The sequence below is a fragment of the Medicago truncatula genome, chromosome 7, assembly GCF_003473485.1.
Source record: "Medicago truncatula cultivar Jemalong A17 chromosome 7, MtrunA17r5.0-ANR, whole genome shotgun sequence".
Classification (NCBI taxonomy): Eukaryota; Viridiplantae; Streptophyta; class Magnoliopsida; order Fabales; family Fabaceae; genus Medicago; species Medicago truncatula.
This window is the reverse complement of record NC_053048.1, coordinates 49,489,420-49,511,243: the sequence shown is the minus strand read 5'-3', so window position 1 is coordinate 49,511,243 and position 21,824 is coordinate 49,489,420. Positions and strand designations below refer to the sequence as shown.

Here is a 21,824-nt window from a genome sequence, read left to right as displayed (position 1 = left end):
AAAAAAACCAACAAGCTCGACAAATGATTCTTGAATTGTTCATGCTAATTAGATTATTTTTTCACTCATAGGTCTAATGTTTTTTTAGAGGACTCGTTGTGTCTCATGTTTAACTGAATTAAGATTTATCATGATTTTATAAAAATTATAAAGTTTGAGTTTGTGCTTATGGCCAAAAGAAAAAAATTAAGGGAAAATAAAAAGGGTTTGAATCTACCAAAAACAAGAAGGTATTGTTTGATTATGAATTAATGATGATATATATGTTTCTTAATCAGGTGATAGAGAGTATTTGATGTATGTTAATTAATTTGGTGATAGTTTTAAGCCTTTGGATTAAATGAAATGAATGAATAAGATTTGGTGTCAAACTAATTTTGACACCATGGTGTCATTTGATTCTATCCCATGTATCTAATATAGGCTACTTGGATAATAACAAAAAAAAAAAACTAATAAAAAGTAGCAGGTGTCGTTTTAGGTGAGAAAAATAGCGATAGTTGACGAGTTGATGTTGATGTATAAAGGCTCGCCCGACCCATAAGGCCCAACGCAAAACCCATCTGGACATACACCGCCGAGAAATAGTGAATTCGTCTACCAAAAGAACAAAGCACGCGCCAACGATTACGAGTTTAGGGTTTCAAAATTAACTCGCCATTGTAGTTGTAGAGCTTCTATTTCGACTTCGATTTCACTTCCAATCAGGTACTTCCGTTTTCCTCTCTTAAGCTCTATATATTGCTCAAATCATTCTACGATGTCACTTGATTTTCTTATATAAATTTCACAAACTAAATAGAACAATCATGCTATGTTAGTAGTCAATGAGATTATTTATGCTGTTGTTGTACATAGCTTTTTTTTTTTTTTTTTTTTGATGATAAACATGATTTTTATTTTTTTATATTTTGATTTCATTTTGTAATGTTTAAGTTCATGTCTGGATCACGGTTTGCACCTCACAAACCTCATCCTGTTGTGTTAAACTGAGTTTTACCTTAACAAAAAAAATTGTTTTTGCACATACTGTAATCTAGAAATTTTTTTAGATGTTAAAAAAAAAAATCTGAAGCAATTTCTGTTTGTTTACTACTACAACAAAAAAAATCACTTTTAAAAAAAGATTTTTAACTAGTTCATGTGTTACCTTACCTCCTTGTTTTTGAAAGAAAAAAAAAAAAAATTCTAAACAAACACTTCAAAATAACGAAACTGATGATATTTTTTTTTCCTGAAAAAATCCTAAACAAACGCACCCTTAACTTGTTTAGCAGAATCACATCGGGTTAAATTTAGACATGGTTCTTAAGTCTCAAAGAATGGTTTGAGTATATTCAAGAAAGAACGCTTCCTTAGGGTGTGTTTGCGATGTTGATTTTGGAGGGGAGGACTTTAGAGGGTTAAGTCTATATTTTAATATACATATGCTATTTAAAAAAAAAATGTAAGAACAACAAGATACTATATGTTCATGTGTCATGTTGTTCTTTCAATTTTTTTCAAATTTCAAATGACTCAACCCTCCACAATTCAACTCCCATGGTTTGCAACCCATTATCCAAATAGGCTATCATATGAGCTTCATTGTATGATATATTGTTTAAAATTGAATCTCCTTTATTGTAATTACGTATGTTTTCTTTTTTCATTTATAAATATGTGGTTCAATTTCTTATTTGTTATTTTTGTTCCTTTCCCCTCTCTTCCTCTGTGTATATTCGTCTCCTGACAAATAGTTATACCACAATTTAACTGGCCAAAATTTTCTGGGAAACTCGGCATCTAAATTTCGAGAAACTCTGAAATTCATTGATTTTGTTTTATGTCTTTGATCGGCCTTTTGAGCATTGTTATCCTCTTGATTTTTCATTCAGAATTCTATCTTGCCTGTCTTTCTTACTTTTGTTGCTATGCTACTCCTTGGTCCATACCTCATGGAACAGTTTCAATCAAAATTCTTACTCTGCTATTCCATCTGGCCACTCATATTGTTTCCACCTTTCCACATTTGCAAACTCTCTTCTTTGTATGCTTCTGGCTTCTGTGCTTCCTTCATAGTTGCCCTGCAAGCCTGCTTTTCTAGATTCATAGAATGCCCGGGACAAGACAAAAAGATGCAACGGCCCGAAATTCAGAGTCACCAGGGGGAAACAGTGAACCTGAAAAACCCACAGATTCTGGTGAGCAGGTAGATCTTGATGGGGACAATGATCAAGAGGAATCAAGCGAGGAAGAAGTTGAGTATGAAGAAGTAGAGGTGGAGGAAGAAGTGGAAGAGGAAGAAGAGGAGGAAGAAGAGGAAGAAGTAGAGGAAGAGAGTAAGCCCTTAGATGAAGAAGATGAGGCTGACAAAAAGAAACACGCTGAGCTTCTTGCGCTTCCACCTCATGGTTCAGAGGTCTACATTGGGGGAATTCCTCACGAAACTTCTGAAAAAGATTTAAGGGTCTTTTGTCAATCTGTGGGAGAAGTGGCAGAGGTAAGATAAATGAAATTCTTCTATACTTTTTCCCCCTTTTACATGACTGTCTAAACCGATTGACTTTTGTATAGGTAAGGGTTATGAAGGGGAAAGAAGCAAAAGGTTATGCTTTTGTGACCTTCAAGACAAAGGAATTAGCATCCAAGGCTCTCAAGGAGCTGAACAACTCTGAATTCAAGGTATTTTGGAGCACTTAACTATTGTCATTTTCTGTAATATTTGGTGGTTATACTATTAACTGATTATTAACAAGTCATGGATGTGTGTCTATTTTTAGTTTGTTTGTCTTTTTATTTCTAAATATTTTATCCATTACGCTGGTTGCATGTAGCGTAATGATCTGAATTAAGTCACTCCTTTCTGCGTTTCCAGGGAAGAAAAATAAAGTGCTCACCATCTCAAGTTAAACATCGGTTATTCATTGGTAGTGTTCCTAAAGAGTGGACTGTAGAAGATATGAAGAAGGTTGTTGCCAAGGTTGGCCCTGGAGTCATTTCGGTGGAATTGTTGAAGGTTCGCCAACAATTTTTCTATTATATGTTATGTTGCTTGATTTAACATGTGTTGTTTAATGCCTTTCCTTTTTTTGTTACTTAAACTATGAAGTGTGTTGCATGTTGGGTAATATTTGCCTTGACCTAGCTAGCTGTTTCATATTTACAGGATCCACAAAGTTCTAGCCGTAATCGGGGATTTGCTTTTATTGAGTATCACAATCATGCTTGTGCAGAATATTCAAGGCAGAAGATGTCAAACTCAAACTTTAAACTTGACAATAACGATGCAATAGTGAGCTGGGCTGACCCAAGGAATTCTGAATCATCATCATCCTCTCAGGTGACCTATTACATGAGTTTTATACCAAAGATTACATGAGAAAAAACTTAAGTGTAGGTTGTTATATCTGTGTCTGTGTGTGGTTGAATGGAATGCATCACATCAAGTTCCATATTATTTCACTGCCATATTTCGAACATTCCTAACAACATAACCTATTCTACTTCCATTTTACTCCACCCCACCCCTTTTTTCGATCTTAACCTAGGCATAGACAATAGCAGAAGGTAAAAGGAAAGTACAACCCCTTTCAACTTTGCTCTAAGTACACTTTAGTCATGTAATTTTCAAAATGTGCAGGAACTTTCCCCAACTTTCAGTTGTGTACATTACCCTAAATGGCTAAAACCATTGGCTTTGTTAATTTTTGGACAAAAATCAGGACGTACCAGTCACTTGACATGAAAAAAAGAGGGGTACATGAATGGCTGATGTAGGCAATTTGGCCAATGTACCATTATAAAACCCACTTTGACATTATCCCTTACACCGAGCTTTGAAAAATGAACAATTTTCACAACCCTGAAATTACCTTGCGGTTTATGGCTTACTCCAACAGACTTTTTCTAATACGTATCATGGATATCCAAGAACATCATAAACTCTAACCACATCAACTGTCAAAGGACAAAATTGTCATGCCAATCACTTGCTGACATTTTGACATGTTTCTTTAATATCGTGTGACAAATTGAAGTTTTGGGATATTCTTCCATTTATTGAAAGTGGCAAGACTAAAAATAAAATGCTGAGTTGAGAGGGGAGGGTCGGCATTTCACCATAAAAAAAAAAGTTACTTCTACATGAAATTTGATAATATATTTGTGATTTTTATGTAAGGCAAAAGCTAGTTTATGATTATTTATATAAATATCACTTTTTACCATTCTTTCTCATGACTCACCCACCATTCGCAATCAAATTATTTCTTTGAAGCTGCTTAAAGTAACTTCTCATTAAGTTTTTGAATTTAATTAAATTCTGATTATTTTGAAATATTTAACAAACACGGTAGAAAATCTTTAAAAGTAAGACATAAAAAGGAGGACTCAGATCACTTACTGAAGTTTTTAATTTGTTTTAGTTAGAATAAATTTAGAAATAAATTGGATGTATTGTGCCATTTTTACCTTAACCTTAATAATGGATCACCAGTAAATTGCTAGGTTACATGATCTTAATTAGCATGGCATACACCACTGCTTGATGCTCTATTTTTCCATTGTGTGTGCTGATTGGAGGTGTCCTCTTACTAGATCAGGAAATTTGTATCTATAATACATTTATCCTATTTTGTTGCCAACATTAATGTTTGCTTTCTGTGTTTTTGGAAGAAGCGAAATCTCTTTGGCTGTATTTCATTTTATATTTTATACCGTCTTTTGTCTATTTGCAACTGCAATTAGTTGAACCAAATGGTGTGCTTTCCCGTTGTTCCTAATGAATTATTGATTTCTTTTCTAGTGCATAAGCTGTAAATTGAATTATTCATACTAAATAAGTTTTATAACCGTGACCTGGTGCTTAGTACAGGTGAAAGCAGTATATGTAAAGAACCTTCCAGAAAATATAACTCAGAATCGTCTTAAAGAGCTGTTTGAACATCATGGAAAGATCACAAAAGTGGCTCTCCCTCCTGCTAAAGCTGGACAAGAAAAGAGCAGATATGGTTTTGTTCACTTTGCTGATAGGTCAAGTGCAATGAAGGCATTGAAGAATACGGAGAAGTATGAAATTAATGGTACTTTTTCTTTCCTTTTCTGAATCCTATTTTTCCAATCTATGTTTCTTAATGACAGTGAACTGGTAACCATCAAGTTTTCTGGAATGGACAGGTCAAACTTTGGAATGCTCACTTGCTAAGCCACAAGCAGATCAGAAGTCATCTGGTGCATCAAATTCATTCAACTCTGCTGTACTTCCTGCGTATCCACCTCCTCTTGGTTATGGTATGGTTGGAGGTGGATATGGTGCTGTTGGTGCAGGATATGGTGCTGCTGGCTTTGCACCGGTAACTTGCTCTTTACCTTCTAGTTTTAGTCTTTTTTGCATTCATTATTCTAAAAAAAAATGAGGGTTGGGGCCTAGGCTAAGAAGATGCTTCCAATCAGTACTCTGGCTACAATGATGTCTCACATTCAGAAGAAACATAAAAATTCTAATTGCAAATCGTGAAAGTTTTATCCAGTTGGGTGATTTATGTTTTGAACTGTATCAATTTCACTGGGTTGTAAGTGGTTCTGAACTTTCGGTGAATTGTTTCTTCAATTGATTGTTGACGGGCTTATGTTCCCTCCCCTCATCATAGGGTGAAAGAGGTTAACATCAATTCTTGGATTTAGTGTCTCTTGATTAATTATCAGTTATATTGATATTTAAGTGTTCATTTTTGAAATTTGAATGGAAAGAAAATAGTTTATTCTATTGAATATCTTTATGGGGCAAATAAGAAAGAGAAAATTCATTTATTAGCTTTATTAACACTAAAAGAACTTGGTGCTTATATGGTCCTATCTCTCTCTCTCTCTCTCTGATAAGAGGTCATTAAATGTGCAGCCACTGATGTATGGTCCGGGAGCAACTCCTGCTGGCATGACAATGATGCCAATGCTTTTACCGGATGGAAGGATTGCATATGTATTGTAAGTGTCATCTTGGTTTTTCTAGTTTTTTATTTGTTTATGCTTATATTGTTCCACTAGCATTACAACGGCTCCATCTATAGTTGAGTTTCTATCTTCTTGTTTGTGACTGCAGGCAACAGCCAGGTTTGCAACAGCCAAGCTTTCAACAGCATGCTCCATCACCAGTATCCCGGCATGGTAGGAGTAGTGGTGTCAGCTCAAGTGGTGAAAAACGCAGTAACGATAATAGCCGTAATCGTGGTCATTGCCGATATAATCCTTACTAATGTAATTGTTCCTACTAGTTACCTCCCTCAAAGCCAAAAATTAATTTATGGCATGTATGAGAAAATTTGCAGAACAGGCATAGGTAAAACTAATTGTGTAAAATGTATATTTGCTAAAACTATCACCTGCTGCCTTGCATTTTTCACCCTTATCTTTTCCTATGATGGGAAACAATTTATTAAGCAAGATAAAATCTTACTCCCATCTGTAGGCTTAGGGCAGTGGCGATGACTCAGGCTACTCAACTAGTTCAAACAAATAGGGGCCGTGAGTGAAGTTTTTTTTTATTCTTGTAATTTGTAAGGTTAATATATACATCTACTTATTTATTTAAGTCTAAGGTTTTGAACGGTGCCAATTTTGGCATTAACTTAAAAAAAAAGTCTAAGATTCAGTTTAGTATCTCCATGAGTTTTTCATAGAATACAAATCCTATGAAGGGTAAGAAGAAATCAATCATAACACTAATGAAACATGTAAGATATTAGAACAATTCTCTTAGTTCGGAAGCTGCATGCATCACCAACCACCAAACTAAGAGAATCAGTCTAATATCTCACATGTTTCATTGGTGTTATGGATCTATAAAGATCGACGACAAGTTATTGGGTGTTTAAAGTGTTTAACCAACGGTTAACATATTTGATCCACAATTTCAAGCTATTAATTAGAAACTCAATTAATTTTATTTAGTATTGACATTGTTAGATAGTCCCCAAAATAAACATACTATTTAATAGAACAGATCTAATTCAGTCCTAGTGTATAGAATTTGTCATAGTGGTTTACAAGAACATGTCATGTTTGCAAATGTAGTTTATTTGGGGAGCTAAAAAACATTGAAGGAATTATAAGAAGGTACCCGAATTGATTTAGGAAATTAACAACCACTAATTTGACAAATATTAAAGTTTTTTTTTTTTTACAGAGATTAATATATTAAAAATGAATAGGGATCTACTGATTTTAATAGTAATAACTTCTGTTAAGATACTCTGTTTTGTAGACATCATATTCATCGGTTTGACCGTCAATTTAATATACTTATTAAGTAGAACAATTTTATAATAAGAAGATTTTAAAATTATATGACACTTTATCATGTATAATTTCAATTTCTTGTAAAAAAACGTAATTTCAATTTAACGTCTAATATATTTTCTTGGTAAAAAAAAGTGCACTACCTCCGTCCGAAAGTTTCTTCTTTATACATTATTGTAAGACTCCTTTTAAATTATAAAGTGCATTAATATTTTTTTATCAAGATACCTTTATTTATACTAGCGTTAAGATGGACTACAGTTTTCAATTTGGGAGGATCAAAAGTGATTATAGAGGTTGTAAAATTTACTTGAATTTAAAGGAGAATTGATTTTGCTTGTAAAATTGATTTTGCTTGAAGTTGAAGTTAAAATTTGTAGTTTTTGGCTCTTACAATTGATCTTAGCCTTGAATTTATTGTTATTTTTAGAGGCATCTTGATTATTTTGTTTTTAGATAAATGCATCCGAACATAAATCATTTTACATTCAACTCACTTTTTTTCAGAATCAATTTTACATAATCAATTCACTTAAAATCAATTCTTTTCACCGCAGGAGCAAACATACACTAAAACTTCAAAATAAAATGTCATGAACAATAGAACATACCAAACATATCCTAAGTGTAGGTATAGCCAATTTGTGCTCATAAGGAGGAAAAGAAGGAGTATTCTATTGCCTTTATGACACTCCTTGAATGACATTGAAGATTAGTAACAATAACGGTTCGACTCAAGGAAGGTTTGTGTTTAGAATTCCGTCATGATACATTTTCAACATTTGAAACAAAGCTATTGTTGAATTGGTAAACAAATGAAACTGGATTATGCTTGAATAAGTAAATTAAAAATAATTGAAATATTAAGAAATCAACGGATTGTGCTCGAAATAAGTAATTAAATCTATAGATTAGTAGTATGAACTACGAAGTATAAATAACTCTATTGTTCCACAAAAGCATTGCGGGAGAAAAATCATGAAATTCAGGATCTTCAGAGACAAAATAACCAAAGAGATAAATATTTTCGCTTCCTTCTCACGAATATCCACTCCTTCACATATTAACTTCCTATGTACAACCTTCAAATAGGTTTTGCTAATTAACTGTGAACTCTGAACCTGTGACATGAAAGGACCACATTCTGCATGGAGAATCGCAAAGAATTCGAGAGGCTAAATCCAAATGCTGCACTCAAACATATATATCATGTTAGACAATAACGTTCCTAGTTCCTACACGACAAGCAGGGAAGCCAATTAGCAAAACAGTAAAGAAAAACAGGCAACATGTTTAACAACAGCTAAATAATGTCATAGTTCAAGTTGACAAACAAAGATCAATTTCCCAAGCCCTCATTTGAAAATAAGATATAAATAATAATCAACAGATTGATCCAACCATTTGATCAAACAGGCAACATGTTTAACAAACAGCTAAATAACGATTTAGCAATCATATACCAGTTTCCAAACTATCGAGGATGGAGGTGTGTGGGTTTTCATTAACGCCCACAAGGGTATTCTATAAAATAAGGAGGGAGAGTCAAAGCTTACAACTTACTAACAACTTTCACACCCAACTTTTTATAAAAACAATATTAAGTTTGTATAAATTAGTATTTAACTTCAATCGAGATTATGGATTCTGATGCACACACATGACTTTCTATGATGGTCACTTCACCAATTTTCACAACAAACTAGTGCTCTCGTTTAATATGACTAGTGTATCATGTGTAAATAAATATATGAACGCACACAATATACTGTAGTTTAAGTTTAACCTCTAACTCTGACCATTTTTCATTTCCAAAACTAAGGATCATGAACATTTGACTGTAATGATGCACTTTTAATATTCCATAGCAAAATTGTACTCTGTCAGAAATGCACATTCAACTGTACTCAGTACCAACAGCAATGGAGATGCTACTAATGCACATGTAACCATTGGAGAAACCTTAAGATTTGCATATAACTCAACAAGAATAAGATTGCATGCATCATGGGATAGTTTGTTTGTAGCTAACAATAAGACTAGGAAAATTTAGGAAAAATTAAATTTGAACATGTATAAATCAAATAACAAGTAAAGCATAAACCAATAGCTCCATAAATGTTTATAGCCTAATAAAGCATGTATCCAATAGTTATAATATGTAGTCTCAAGCTTCGATGCCAAAAATAAATGCTCTACACAAAACTGATTTGCAAATGCTTACTTGCTCCGCTAATTTTTTTTTTTTTTACATCCAGCCAGTAAAGTCTTTTGGTGGTTCAATCCAGAAGTTCTCAAAAGTATTTGGTTCTACCTTGTCACGACACTGCTCACTGGGATAATATCTACGGTCATCAAGAGAGAATGATATGCAACGTTTTCCATAGAAACGGACTTTAGGGAAGTAGACACTGTTTCTCATTATTCCAGTGGCGTAAGTCCTAGAATGAGATGACAAAAAACTAGCAAAAAGTGTTACTCCATTTAGTGATCTCACCTCTTTCCATTCCATTAGTGTCAGATCTAACTTGAAAATTATTGGGTCCTCACCACAACATATATGAACTACAAATATATTTCCTTTGTGCTCTATCATAAATTTCCCTTTCGACCAATTTTTGGCAGTAGAACTCTCTGCTAGGCATTTGGGCGGAGGTACTTTGAAAACAGTCCAAGTACGTTCAAGTGGGTCAAACACCCCTAGCCAACCTCTGTCGCTCAGACAATAAAATAACCCATTAGAAAAGACAAGCTTATCGCACATGCTACATGAGAGTTCCGCGTCATAATTAACAGTGGTCCATTCTTTTTCCCCAGGATAACACGTGCTTATAGCTACAAGACTAGAACCAACACGTCTGAAAATTAATATAACACATCCAGTTGATGTTGGAGCACATGAGAAGGCAGCAATTTGATATGTCCTGTCAAATTTTGGCAGCGTGATCAGATCCCTAGTAAAGGGATTAAAGAGAGAGAAAATGTGATTTCCGTCCAACCTCCGCCAGTCCTGCCGGTTTAGCAATAACCAACCATCTTTTGTATAGCAAACACGACATCCATCCAACTCTGGCAACTCAAGGGAATAGGTCTTACGCTGAACAGGGTCATAGAAATCATAACAATTACCCTTTTTTGGGAAATACATAAGCCAAGGTGATTGGTCGAGTACACGTACAGAAGTGGCAACTGAACACCATCTCTTGCAAACAGCTGAAGCACGAATATTATCCCCAATATCCAAACGAGACAAGAACAATTCCAAGACTTCAGCAGGGAGATCGGCCCATGTTTGCAGCTCCAAATTGTCACTTTTTACAGCAGCTCTTCTATTGTCTTTGATTCTACTTAATAAAATAAGTATTAGATATACATGTGCAAGAATAAAGTTGTAAAATTGAAGAAATGAAGTTAGCTAGCAGGAAGGGAAGATTAAAAAAGTCAAAACTTTTTAACTATAAAAATCCATCCCACCAAATATGTTTATCAATCTAAACTCTCAAATTTAAAAGTAAACAGAACAGTAACAGTGGGCTTGACATTGAACGAATGTACATGTAAACTCCACAATCATCAACTTAAAAATGTTTGAGTTAATTCACAATAAAGCTGGTCATGGTGTAACCAATCTGAAATATAGATGAAACGTGAAAAATTTAACCGAATTGGAGACAGGAATCATACATTTATCAAACATTATCACTTAACAGTAAGCACAACCATTATTAAACCAAAAAATTGAAGTCAGTGCAACCAATTAATTTGTTGAACAAAATTGAGAGTGGTAAGATATATATAAACCCTAGCAATAATAATAATACGTATGGGGTTAGGTTAGGGATTAAGAGAAGAGAACTTACGATGATTTCGACTTTTTTTTCCTTTTCCCCGACATCATGCGTAGAATGTTGAGTTGCTTGCTTGCTTTCTGCCCAAAACCGCAAAATACATATGAGCAAATAGTTACTTTAGTCCCTAATTCTGCTGTCACACAGGTCCTGACTCAAGATTTGATACATATGAGCAAATAGTTACTTTACTCCCTGACGTTAAAAAAATATACTCCCTGACGTTAAAAAAATATATTAATTGATGATGTGGCGCATATGAGGTGTCATAGGATCAAAGTGAAAGTAGAAAATGGTCACTTTGGTCCATGAACAAAAAATCAATATCCCCTAATTGAATATCAAATCCCTAAACCCATAAATCTTAAATCCTTAAATATCATCTAATACAAGAAGGTGTTGATTCAATAGTATCAAATATCATATTCATGTTATTAAGTTACATGAAAGAACCTATGCTTTAGTTGCTTTAGCTCGTGAAAGAAAAAATTAAAGTGAGAAATTTGATAATAAACTTGAAAACATAAACAACTTATGTTAGATGTAGCACTAATACCTACTCAGTAGAACAAATTTTGAGTTAGAAATTATGTTAAAAGAAATTCAACATAAATGAATTATCATTTGAATATATTTTGAGCTTTTGATTATTGTATGCTCAGACCTACGGGGTAGAGATATGAATTATCATGTGAATATAACAATAATCAAGAGTAATAGATGCTAATAGATTTGCTAATTCATTGTCAGGGACCTAACTGATAGTAAGTATGCACAGTCAGGGACCTAACATTAAGTTGTGCTTAATGGAAGATTAATTTTGAACAAAAGAGAGAATTAGATGACATTTAGGGATTTGAGATTTAAGTATTTAGGAATTTGATATTCAATATGGGAATATTAGTTTTTGGTTCAGGGACCAAAGTGATCATTTTCTACTTTCACTTTGGTCCCTGTGACACCTCATATGCGCCACATCATCACTTAACATATTTTTTTAACGTCAGGGATTAAAATGATAACGGAAGTGCAGAGTCAGGACTTATTTGTATTTAATCCTGAGTCAGAGACCTATGCGACAACGAGGTGCAGAGTCAAGGACCAAATTGATTATTTGCTCAAATAAAAATGTTATGAAGTGGAGGCACATTGAGAGCACGTGCGATTGAGCCCAATTTTCCCAAGGCCATGTTTGACTTTGACGAAATTAACCCTTTTAGTGACCTACGCAAGTACTCAGTCCATAGCCCACTCATCCAAATTCCAAATGCTGCTAACCAAATGTACTCACTCTCAATAAGTACATTCCTTGTATACAAGTAATAATTTTGTGATTTACACTTCTTATATACAAGTAACTCTTGGGTTGGTCTAGTGGTATTGACTTGAGACCTAAAAGTGTCATCTTTTTCAATGTCTCAAGTTCGATTCTCTATAGTGACAGTTTAGATGGACTAATTTAGATTCTTAAAAAAAAAAACTAACATAAGGGCAAGGGCAACCTGGTGCACTAGAGCTCCCGCATATGCAGAGCCTAGGAAGGGGTCCCACCATTTGGTGTATTGTACGCAGCCTTACCTTGTTTTACACAAGAGACTGTTTCCAGAACTTGAATCCGTGACCTTTTAGTCACATGACAACAACTTTACCAGTTACGCCAATGTTACCCCTCAGAAAAAACAAACATACAAGTAAAAAAATACGCCATTCTGCCAATAGAGAAATTAGGTATTTGCACGAAAAACAAAGCAATGGAGAAATAAAGTAAAAAATAATGTGAGTATAAGAGAGGAAATTTTCCCAAAAAATTGTTACAAATTGGATGTTTAAATATCATTTCTCTATTATTATTATTATTATTATCAAGACACGTTAAAATAATGAGAAATGATATTTGTACAACATTTTTCTAACAATTTTTGGACAACTTTCTCTCTCATACTATTCCTTTTTCTCTCTCCGTTGTTTTTGACCAATAAAAAGAGAAAAAAACAAGGTTGTCGCCAAAGTTGTCATCAATTGGATGTACAAATATCACCACTCTAAAATAATATACCTGTTGAAAAATATATTAAAAACTAATATTATAAAATGACCGCTTTGGATCGATTTGCAGATTTAATTTCGTTCGTTTTGGATTCGAAGACCGACTTAGGTTCATTATTAGATCACAGTCTTAACAGATTAAGGATTAATGTTTGTTTAAGAAACTTGATTGAGTCAAATTGTTAAGTGTAGTAACACAAATAGGATACTCTTGTAACAACAAAAAAAAATAGAATATTCTTCCCCTTGTTTTACTCATATAATGAACTCATAGTCTTTATTGGCAAAACTTGTTATATATACTTTACAATAAAATGTCCCCGGCAGAATAGAACATATTGGCAACATTCAAACGAAGTTGGTGATGGTGAATGAACGGAACTGGAAGACTAATAATAAATGAAATACTAAACCGACCGACCAAGCTCAAAATAGAAGATTAAATCAATAAATTAGTAGTCTAAACTCTAATTTCCAACGAAACAATGTTGGAGAAAATCTTGAAATTCAGGATCTGCAAAGACAATAACCAAAGAAGCAAATCTTCTTGTCTCCTCCTTACAGATATCCAATCCTTCACATATATCTGTTTTCATGCAAATATTAACCTCCTATATGTAGAACTTGCAAATAAGTTTTACTCTTTAACTCCTGCAGCCAAAGAGCACTAACGATTAACTCTAAACCTGTGAGATGAAATATCCACTTGCTGAATCAAAATGCTGCATTCAAACATAGATATCTTGTTCAACAATGATCTTCCTCCATATACGACAAAGCAGAGAAAATTTTACAATGCTCAAATGTCTATTTCAATTTGACAAAACCAAGATCAATTTCCCCAATCCTCATTTGAAAATAAGATATAAATGAATAAATGATCATCAACATATTTATCAAACAAATGATCAAACAGGCAACATGTTTAACAAACAGCTAAATAATCATTTAGCAATCATATATCGGTTCAGCACTGAGCTTTTAATGCATTATAAAAATAGGCAACATGTCCCAACTAGCTTTTCGAGCTATCAGGAATGGAGGTATTTGGGTTTTTATCAAAGCTCCCAGGGGCATTCTATCAAAATGATTCACTTACAAACAGGTTTTGCAAGTAAAATCCAGTTGTAATATGAGTTAGGTAACAAGGTATAATGCAAAGCTTACAGTTGACAATTTTCACACCCAACTTTTCATAAAAAATATCAAGTTTGTATAAATTAGTATTTAACTTTAATCAAGATTATGGATTCTAATGCACACACAGGACTTTGTCTATGATGGTCACTTCACCCATTCTCACAACAAACAAGTGCCCTCATTTAATATGACTCGTGTATTACGTTTAAATAAATACATGCACGCACCCAAATATTCGTAGTTCAAGTTTAACCTCTAACTTTGACCATTTTTCATTTCCAAAACTAAGGATGATGAATATTTGACTGTAATGATGCACTTGTAATATTCCATAGGTAAGTTGTACTCTGTCAGAAATGAACATTCAACTGTACTCAGTAGCCAGTACATACTAAAGCACATGTAACCATTGGAAAAACCAAGAGTTGCATATGACTCAACAAGAATAAGATTGCATGCATCATGGAATAATTTGCACGTAGCTAAGAAAAGACTAAGAAAATCTAGGAAAAAATTGAACATGTATATATAAAATCACAAGTAAAGCATAGACCAGTAGCTCCGTAAATGTTTACAGCCTACAAAAGCATGTATCCGATAATGCTCAAAAGCTTCAATGACAAAAAGAAATGATGTACAAAAATGCTCCATAAGTGCATCATGGAATAACTTGTATGTAGTCTAAAGCTTCAATGACATAAAGAAATGCTCTACACAAAACTGATTATATAAATGCTTACTTGCTCTGCTAATTTTTTTTACGCAAAGTCTTTTGGTGGTTCAATCCATAAGTTCTCAAAAGCATTTGGTTCTACCAGGTCACGACACTGCTTGGTGGGATAATATCTATGGTCATCAAGAGAGAATGATATGCAACGCTTTCCATAGAAACGGACTTTAGGGAAGTAGACTCTGTTTCTCATTATTCCAGTGACGTAAGTCCTAGAATGAGATGACAAAAAACCAGCAAAAAGTGTCACTCCATCTAGTGTTCTCACTTCTTTCCATTCCATTAGTGTCAGATCTAACTTGAAAATTATTGGGTCCTCACCACAACATATATGAACCACAAATATATTTCCTTTGTGCTCTATCATAAATTTCTCTTTCGACCAGTTTTTGGAAGTAGAACTTTCTACTAGGCATTTGGGCGGAGGTACTTCGAGAACACTCCAAGTGCAATCAAGTGGGTCAAACACCCCTAGCCAACCTGTGTGGCTAAGACAATAAAATAATCCGTTCGAAATGATAAGCTTATTGCACATGATGCTACAGGAGAGTACCGCGTAATAATTAACAGTGGTCCATTCTTTTGCCCCAGGATAACACATGCTTATAGCTAGAACACTAGAACCAACACGTCCGAAAATTAATATAACACATCCAGTTGATGTTGGAGCACAAGAAAAGGCAGCATTTCGGTATGTCCTTTTAAAGCTTGGCAGCGTGATCAGATCCCTAGTAAAGGGATTAAAGAGAGAAAAAATGCGATCTCTGTCCAACCTCCGCTAGTCATGCCGGTTTAGCAATAACCAACCATCTTTTGCATAGCAAACACGACATCCATCCAACTCTGGCAACTCAAGGGAATAGTCTTACGCTGCATAGGGTCATAAAAATCATAAAAATTACCAATTTTTGGGAAATACATAAGCCGAGGTGATTGGTCCACTACACGTACAGAAGTGGCAACTGAACACCATCTCTTGCAAACAGCTGAAGCACGGATATTATCCCCAACATCCAAACGAGACAAGAACAATTCCAAGACTTCAGCAGGGAGATCGGCCCATGTTTGCAGCTCCAAATTGTCCCTTTTTACCTCAGCAGCAGCTCTTCTATTGTCTTTGATTCTACTTAATAAAATAAGTATTAGATATACATGTGCAAGATTAAAGTTGTAAAATTGAGATAGTTAGCAGGAAGATTAAAAAAATCAGAACAGAGTAAAAATCCACCCCACCAAATATGTTTATCAATCTAAACTTGAAATGAAGAACTATAGAGAAAAATGAAAAGTAAACAGAAGAGTAACATTGGCCTCACATTGAACGAATGTACACGTAAACTCCGCAATCATCAACTTAAAAATATTTATGAATTAATTCACAATAAAGCTGGTCATAGTGTAACATGAAATATAGATGAAAAATTTGACCCAATTAGAGATAGAAATCATACATTTATCAATTATTATCACTTAACAGTAAGAACAACCATTATTAAACAAAAAAAAATTGAAGTTAGAGCAACCAATTAATTGTTGAACAAAATTAAGAGCGGTAAGATATATATAAACCGTCCCTAGCAATAATAATAATAATAATAATAATAAGGGTTTAGGGTTAGGTAGGGATGAAGAGAACTTACGATAATGATTTCGACTTCTTTTTCCTTTTACCCGACATCATGCGAATCTTGAGTTGCTTGCTACCAAAACAGCAAAATAAAAATGTTAAGTAGTGAAGACACGTGGAGAGCACGTGCGAGTGAGCCAATTTTCCAAAGGCAATGTTTGATTTCACCAAATTAACCCTTTCAGTGTACTCATCCAATGGTAGTAAAAATGTACTCACTCCAAATAATAATTTTGTGATTCACACTCCTTGTGTATGTATAAGTAAAAATTGATACACCAATTCAGATACTTTGTCTACTTGCAGTGTGCACATTATGAAAACCAAGCTCGAGAATAAGCTAAGCGATTCGGGTTTTGGTATGTGATTTGGTCATGTCTTGGAAATGATCCCAAGGGTGTAATCTATAGTCTTTTTAGTCTATTTTTCCACCTTTCTATGCTTACTCCTTAAGTCATTTATAGCGGAGGGCGTGCAAATCCTAGCACTAGCCAAATATTCTGCTTGAAGGCCTTGATTCGATTGTTTTGGGAGTAAGGACAAGAGGACGGGCCGAATTATTGGTCCTATATGAATTATGGCGGTCTATACTTAACCGTGTAAAAAGAAAAAAGAAAAAAAATTCAAGTACATATATTTCTTATAGAATAATGTTATAAATTCATATAATTGTTGCTTCTCTGAAACATAGTTTTCTAAAGTTAAAATTCATAAAATCTTTTCTAAAATCGATAATGTTTCAACAATGATTGAAATGGTTAACCGAGTATCACTTGAATCCAACACCGAAAATGTAGCAGTGTCAAATTCATTGAGCGAGAGTTTTTTCACTCATTGCATTCATACTTGACTTGAGAGACTATTGTCTTCAAATACTCAGAGATGATACTTATTTCACGCCAAAAAGATTAAAAGAGTTGGTTTTATTATCTGTGAAAAAATAAATGTTAAATGATATCGATTATGATAATTAAATAAACTCTATTGCATCTAAAAAAGCGAGAAACAAAAAAATTACATAATTTCATTTTTGAAAAAATATAAATTTTAAAAGTTCATATTTTTAGAGTTCGCTTTAGACCTCAGTGTTGGTTTATTGTCGCTAGAGCAGAGGGAATTGTGATGTTATCACCATCTCTTCTACTATCTAGCACACTACACGTTCCTTATCTTATCTATTTCATAAGTTGTTATTGGTGAGTCAAGTTACAAAAAAAACTTGAAGTGTGATGTGCTCACTTATCTATCCTTTTGTTTCATTTATTTAGACTATGTTTGGGAGCTTCGAGAGAAGAGGAAGAAGGGTTTTGAGGAATGAGAAATATATAGAAAAATAGAAAGAAAAAAAAATTAGATTTTTTGAAAAAATAATTTTTTAGAGAATGATAAACTAATGTTTGTGACTAATATATTTTAAAAATATTATAACAACAAAGATTGAATTTAAAAAATTCATATAAACACTCCAAATCCCCCCCCCCCCCCCCCCCCCCCCAAAAAAAAAAAAAAAAAAACTCTTCCTCAATACAATTTATGTGTTCCCCCGAATGTAAATAAAAAATTGGCCCAATTAGTCATCTTCTCCCAACGTCTTCTATTTCTTCCATTTGCTCCTTCATTTTTTTTCCTAAAGTTTCCCCTCCCATCCAAACTCCCAAGCAAAGCCTCGAGATATTCTCACCCATTAAATTAGTGTTGGTCGAGCGCAACATGATTTGGTCTTTGATGGTCAATGACAATTAAAATAATGTATTTGTTGCAAAATATAATATATTAAAAATTAATATTATGAAATGACCGATTACACTTGAAATATATGAAATAGTAAATAATACCGATTAAATTGAGCTAATTAATATTATGAAATGACCAATTACACTTGAAATATATGAAAAGTAAATAATACTGATTAAAGTGTGCTAAATAGACTCTCTTTTTTGTAACAAAAGGGAAGAAAAAAAAAGGGAAAAAAACACTAAAAAACACTCATACTAGGGTCGAACAAACTCAACACCTATTGCATCTGCTAAGAGGACAGAGGCTATATCAGGAGGGGCTTCATTCAAAATAGCAAGGGTACTATCACTAAGAGCAACTAGAAAATCAGTTGTAGCGTTACCCTCACGCAATGTATGTCGTAAACTAACCACCCAATCTCTACGAAGAAGCTGTTTAATAGCCATGATTAAATTTCCATATTTATGATGAACATTCAAATCTTTTTGGACGAGGTCAACAACAGTAGTTGAATCAGAGTGACACACCACATGCTTAAATCCAGTATCCCAACACAACTTCAAACCATGGTACAAACCTAAAATCTCAACATGGAGAATGCAAGGTCTACTAATTTTTCCAAAGAAACCATGCAAAAAAGAACCTGTATGATCCCGAATAAGACCACCAAAACCTCCCAAGTTGGAATCAAGGAATACACTGCCATCAACATTAAGAGCTACTGAATTCATACTAGGATGTTGCCAACTGACAATACGTGCAGGCTGCTGAACACTATGAGAGGTAGGATGAGCAAAAGCTTTCAAGATATGATGCAGAGAAGATAACACTTGAGCGCCAATTTCTTGGACAAAATGCTTGATATCCTCAAAGATACATTTGTTGCGACAATACCAAATCTTTCAAATGATAATGGGACCAATTGGCCCAATATTTGAAATAAAATCTTTCATCCAAGTACGCAAATTATCTCGATTTGGAGGAGTGACCGACTTGTGGAGACAAAAGGACCGCACATCCTTGGCACGCGGGCAGGAGAACAAAGCAGGAAACATATTTTCACTACCTTAATTACAAATAGGGCATAGGTCAGAAGAGATAAGATTACGATACAATAAAACGAACCTGAATGGAACAGAGTCATGGCACACTTGCCATAAGAAAATTTGAATATTTGAAGGAACACAAAGGCGCCAAATCCAATTCCAACTTTCTTCCCCAAGCAATGAAGTCTGAGCTCCCATTAACCACTGGTAGCCTTCTCGAATAGAGTATATGCCAAATGTGCAGTTGGTCCACACCCACACATCAGGAACACCATGCATAAGAAAATGAGGAGCCGAATTAATCTTATTAATAATGTTGGTGGGAAGTATGGAATATTAGCGAGAAAGTTTTCAATCATTCCCATCAACAAGGTCCTTGATACTCCAGTTCATATCATGATAGTGAACATAAGGCACATAAGTGCAAAGAGGTTCCTTGTCTAGTCAAGGGCTATATCAAAAACTAGAGTTACCATCCCCCAATTTGAATTGAAACCCATCTTTAAGGTGCTCAATAGTTTTGACAATAGAGTTCCAAGTAGGAGACCCCTTTCTACTAGTAACATTTAAGACCAAATTTTCCCCCAAGTAAATATCTTTAAGCATCTTGACCCATAATTTATCTTCAGAGTTAAGAATATCTCACACCAACTTGCCAAGGAGAGCCACATTCTGGAATCTAGCAATGCGAATACCAATGCCACCTAATTTCTTGTGGCGACTCATTTTATCCCAACTAACCAAATGAATACCTTTGTCCTCTGACCCCTTCCAAACAAATCTACAAGCAACTTTGTCAAAATAATCACAAATAGATTGAGGATACCACTGGATTTGCATCCCATACGAATATATCATATTAATATTGTTTTAAAAAATATCATACTAATAATAAAATATAATTAAAAAAGTATTAAAATACATATATGCAGTTTGATTCAACTTGGTTCAATTTTTAAAAAATCAATCTAAAATCGGATCTGAGTGGTATTCATGAAATAACATCTGAACACATTAAATGATTTTTTATTTTATGCAATTTTTTTTTTGATCGGTTTGAATTTGAGACCACCATAAATTCATTATTAGATCAGGGTTAACAAATGAAAATGTTAACTGGTGCCTCCGAGGTACTGTTTAAGGAATCAAATGTAGTAAGTATTAAATTGAAACTTGTGATGTCCACTCTTTAATAACATAAAAAGTGTTGTTTTCATTTTAAAATTTACCTTTTTAGTTTCCTTAACCCGTGTCCTAGGGTACCGGTTAAGATGACCCTTAAGAAATTAAAGACCATTGATTGAGTCAAAATGTTAATTATTGCTAACCTTCAAGAATAAAAACACAAATAGAATACTCTTATAACCAAAAAGAAATAGAAAACTCTTCCCCTTGTTTTACTCATATGATGAACTCAAGTCTTTATTGGCAAATCTTGTCCTCTATACTTCACAAGAAAATGTGCCCAGAAGATTCGAACATGTACCACACATAGGTTCCAACTGAAGTCCACCATGACATATGTTCACCATTCAAACGAAGTTGGTAAATGAACAAAACTGGAAGACAAATAATAAATGAAATACTAAATTGACCGACCGTGCTCAAAATCAAAGATTAAATCTATAGATTAGTAGTATAAACACTAATTTCCAGCTAAACAATGTTGGAGAAAATCTTTTTGTCTCCTCCTTACAGATATCCATTCCTTCACATATATCTATTTTCATGCAAATATATTAACCTCCTATATGTAGAACTTGCAAATAAGTTTTACTCATTTACTCCTACAGCCAAAGAGCGGTAACGATTAACTCTAAACCTGTGAGATGAAATATCCACTTACGAATCAAAATGCTGCATTCAAATATAGATATCTTGTTAGACAATGATCTTTCTCCATATACGAGATGCTACGTACTAAAGCACATGTAACCATTGGAAAAACCTTAAGATTTGCATGACTCAACAAGAATAAGATTGCATGCATCATGGAATAATTTGCACGCAGCTAAGAAAAGACTAAGAAAATCTATGAAAAAATTGAACATTTATAAATAAAATCACAAGAAAAGCATAGACCAGTAGCTCCATAAATGTTTACAGCCTACAAAAGAATATATCCTATAATGCTCGAAAGCTTCAATGACAAAATGAAATGCTCTATAAGTGTATCATGGAATAACTTGTATGTAGTCTAAAGCTTCAAATGACAAAGAAATGTCTACACAAAACTGATTATATAAATGCTTTACTTGCTCCGCTAATTTTTTTTACATCCAGCCAGCAAAGTCTTTTGGTGGTTCAATCATAAGTTCTCAAAAGCATTTGGTTCTACAAGTCAAGACACTGTTTAGTGGGATAATATCTATGGT

General features: G+C 33.9%; 2 protein-coding genes and 1 pseudogene across 5 annotated transcripts; 1 reads left to right on the top strand and 2 right to left on the bottom strand.

The window, feature by feature from the left end:
* The first annotated feature begins 456 nt into the window (after positions 1–456).
* Positions 457–6,583, top strand: LOC11433563 (heterogeneous nuclear ribonucleoprotein Q). Of its 2 annotated transcripts, none has more exons than XM_003625790.4 (9): positions 457–708; positions 2,062–2,482; positions 2,557–2,664; positions 2,858–2,998; positions 3,149–3,322; positions 4,856–5,063; positions 5,158–5,333; positions 5,879–5,964; positions 6,080–6,583. In XM_003625790.4, exons 2-9 carry the CDS (start codon positions 2,096–2,098, stop codon positions 6,231–6,233), a joined length of 1,434 nt encoding a protein of 477 aa, XP_003625838.1. In that variant the 5' UTR covers positions 457–708; positions 2,062–2,095; the 3' UTR covers positions 6,234–6,583. The 2 variants fall into 2 exon arrangements, with proteins under 2 accessions (XP_003625838.1, XP_024625496.1); XM_024769728.2 differs by having other exon boundaries at positions 1,947–2,482.
* Positions 6,584–8,166: 1,583 nt separating this feature from the next.
* LOC11433562 (F-box/kelch-repeat protein At1g57790) lies at positions 8,167–11,283 on the bottom strand. Of its 3 annotated transcripts, none has more exons than XM_039828119.1 (3): positions 11,136–11,283; positions 9,773–10,619; positions 8,167–8,463 (listed from the first exon to the last, which is right to left on the bottom strand). In XM_039828119.1, the coding sequence occupies exons 1-3, from the start codon at positions 11,171–11,173 to the stop codon at positions 8,374–8,376; spliced, it is 975 nt and encodes a 324-aa protein (XP_039684053.1). In that variant the 5' UTR covers positions 11,174–11,283; the 3' UTR covers positions 8,167–8,373. The 3 variants fall into 3 exon arrangements, with proteins under 3 accessions (XP_039684053.1, XP_024625252.1, XP_013450113.1); XM_024769484.2 differs by having other exon boundaries at positions 8,167–8,510; positions 9,500–10,619; positions 11,136–11,282; XM_013594659.3 differs by having other exon boundaries at positions 9,500–10,619; positions 11,136–11,282.
* A 2,144-nt stretch (positions 11,284–13,427) lies between these two features.
* LOC25499398 (F-box/kelch-repeat protein At1g57790-like) lies at positions 13,428–16,731 on the bottom strand (annotated as a pseudogene).
* Positions 16,732–21,824: the final 5,093 nt, after the last annotated feature.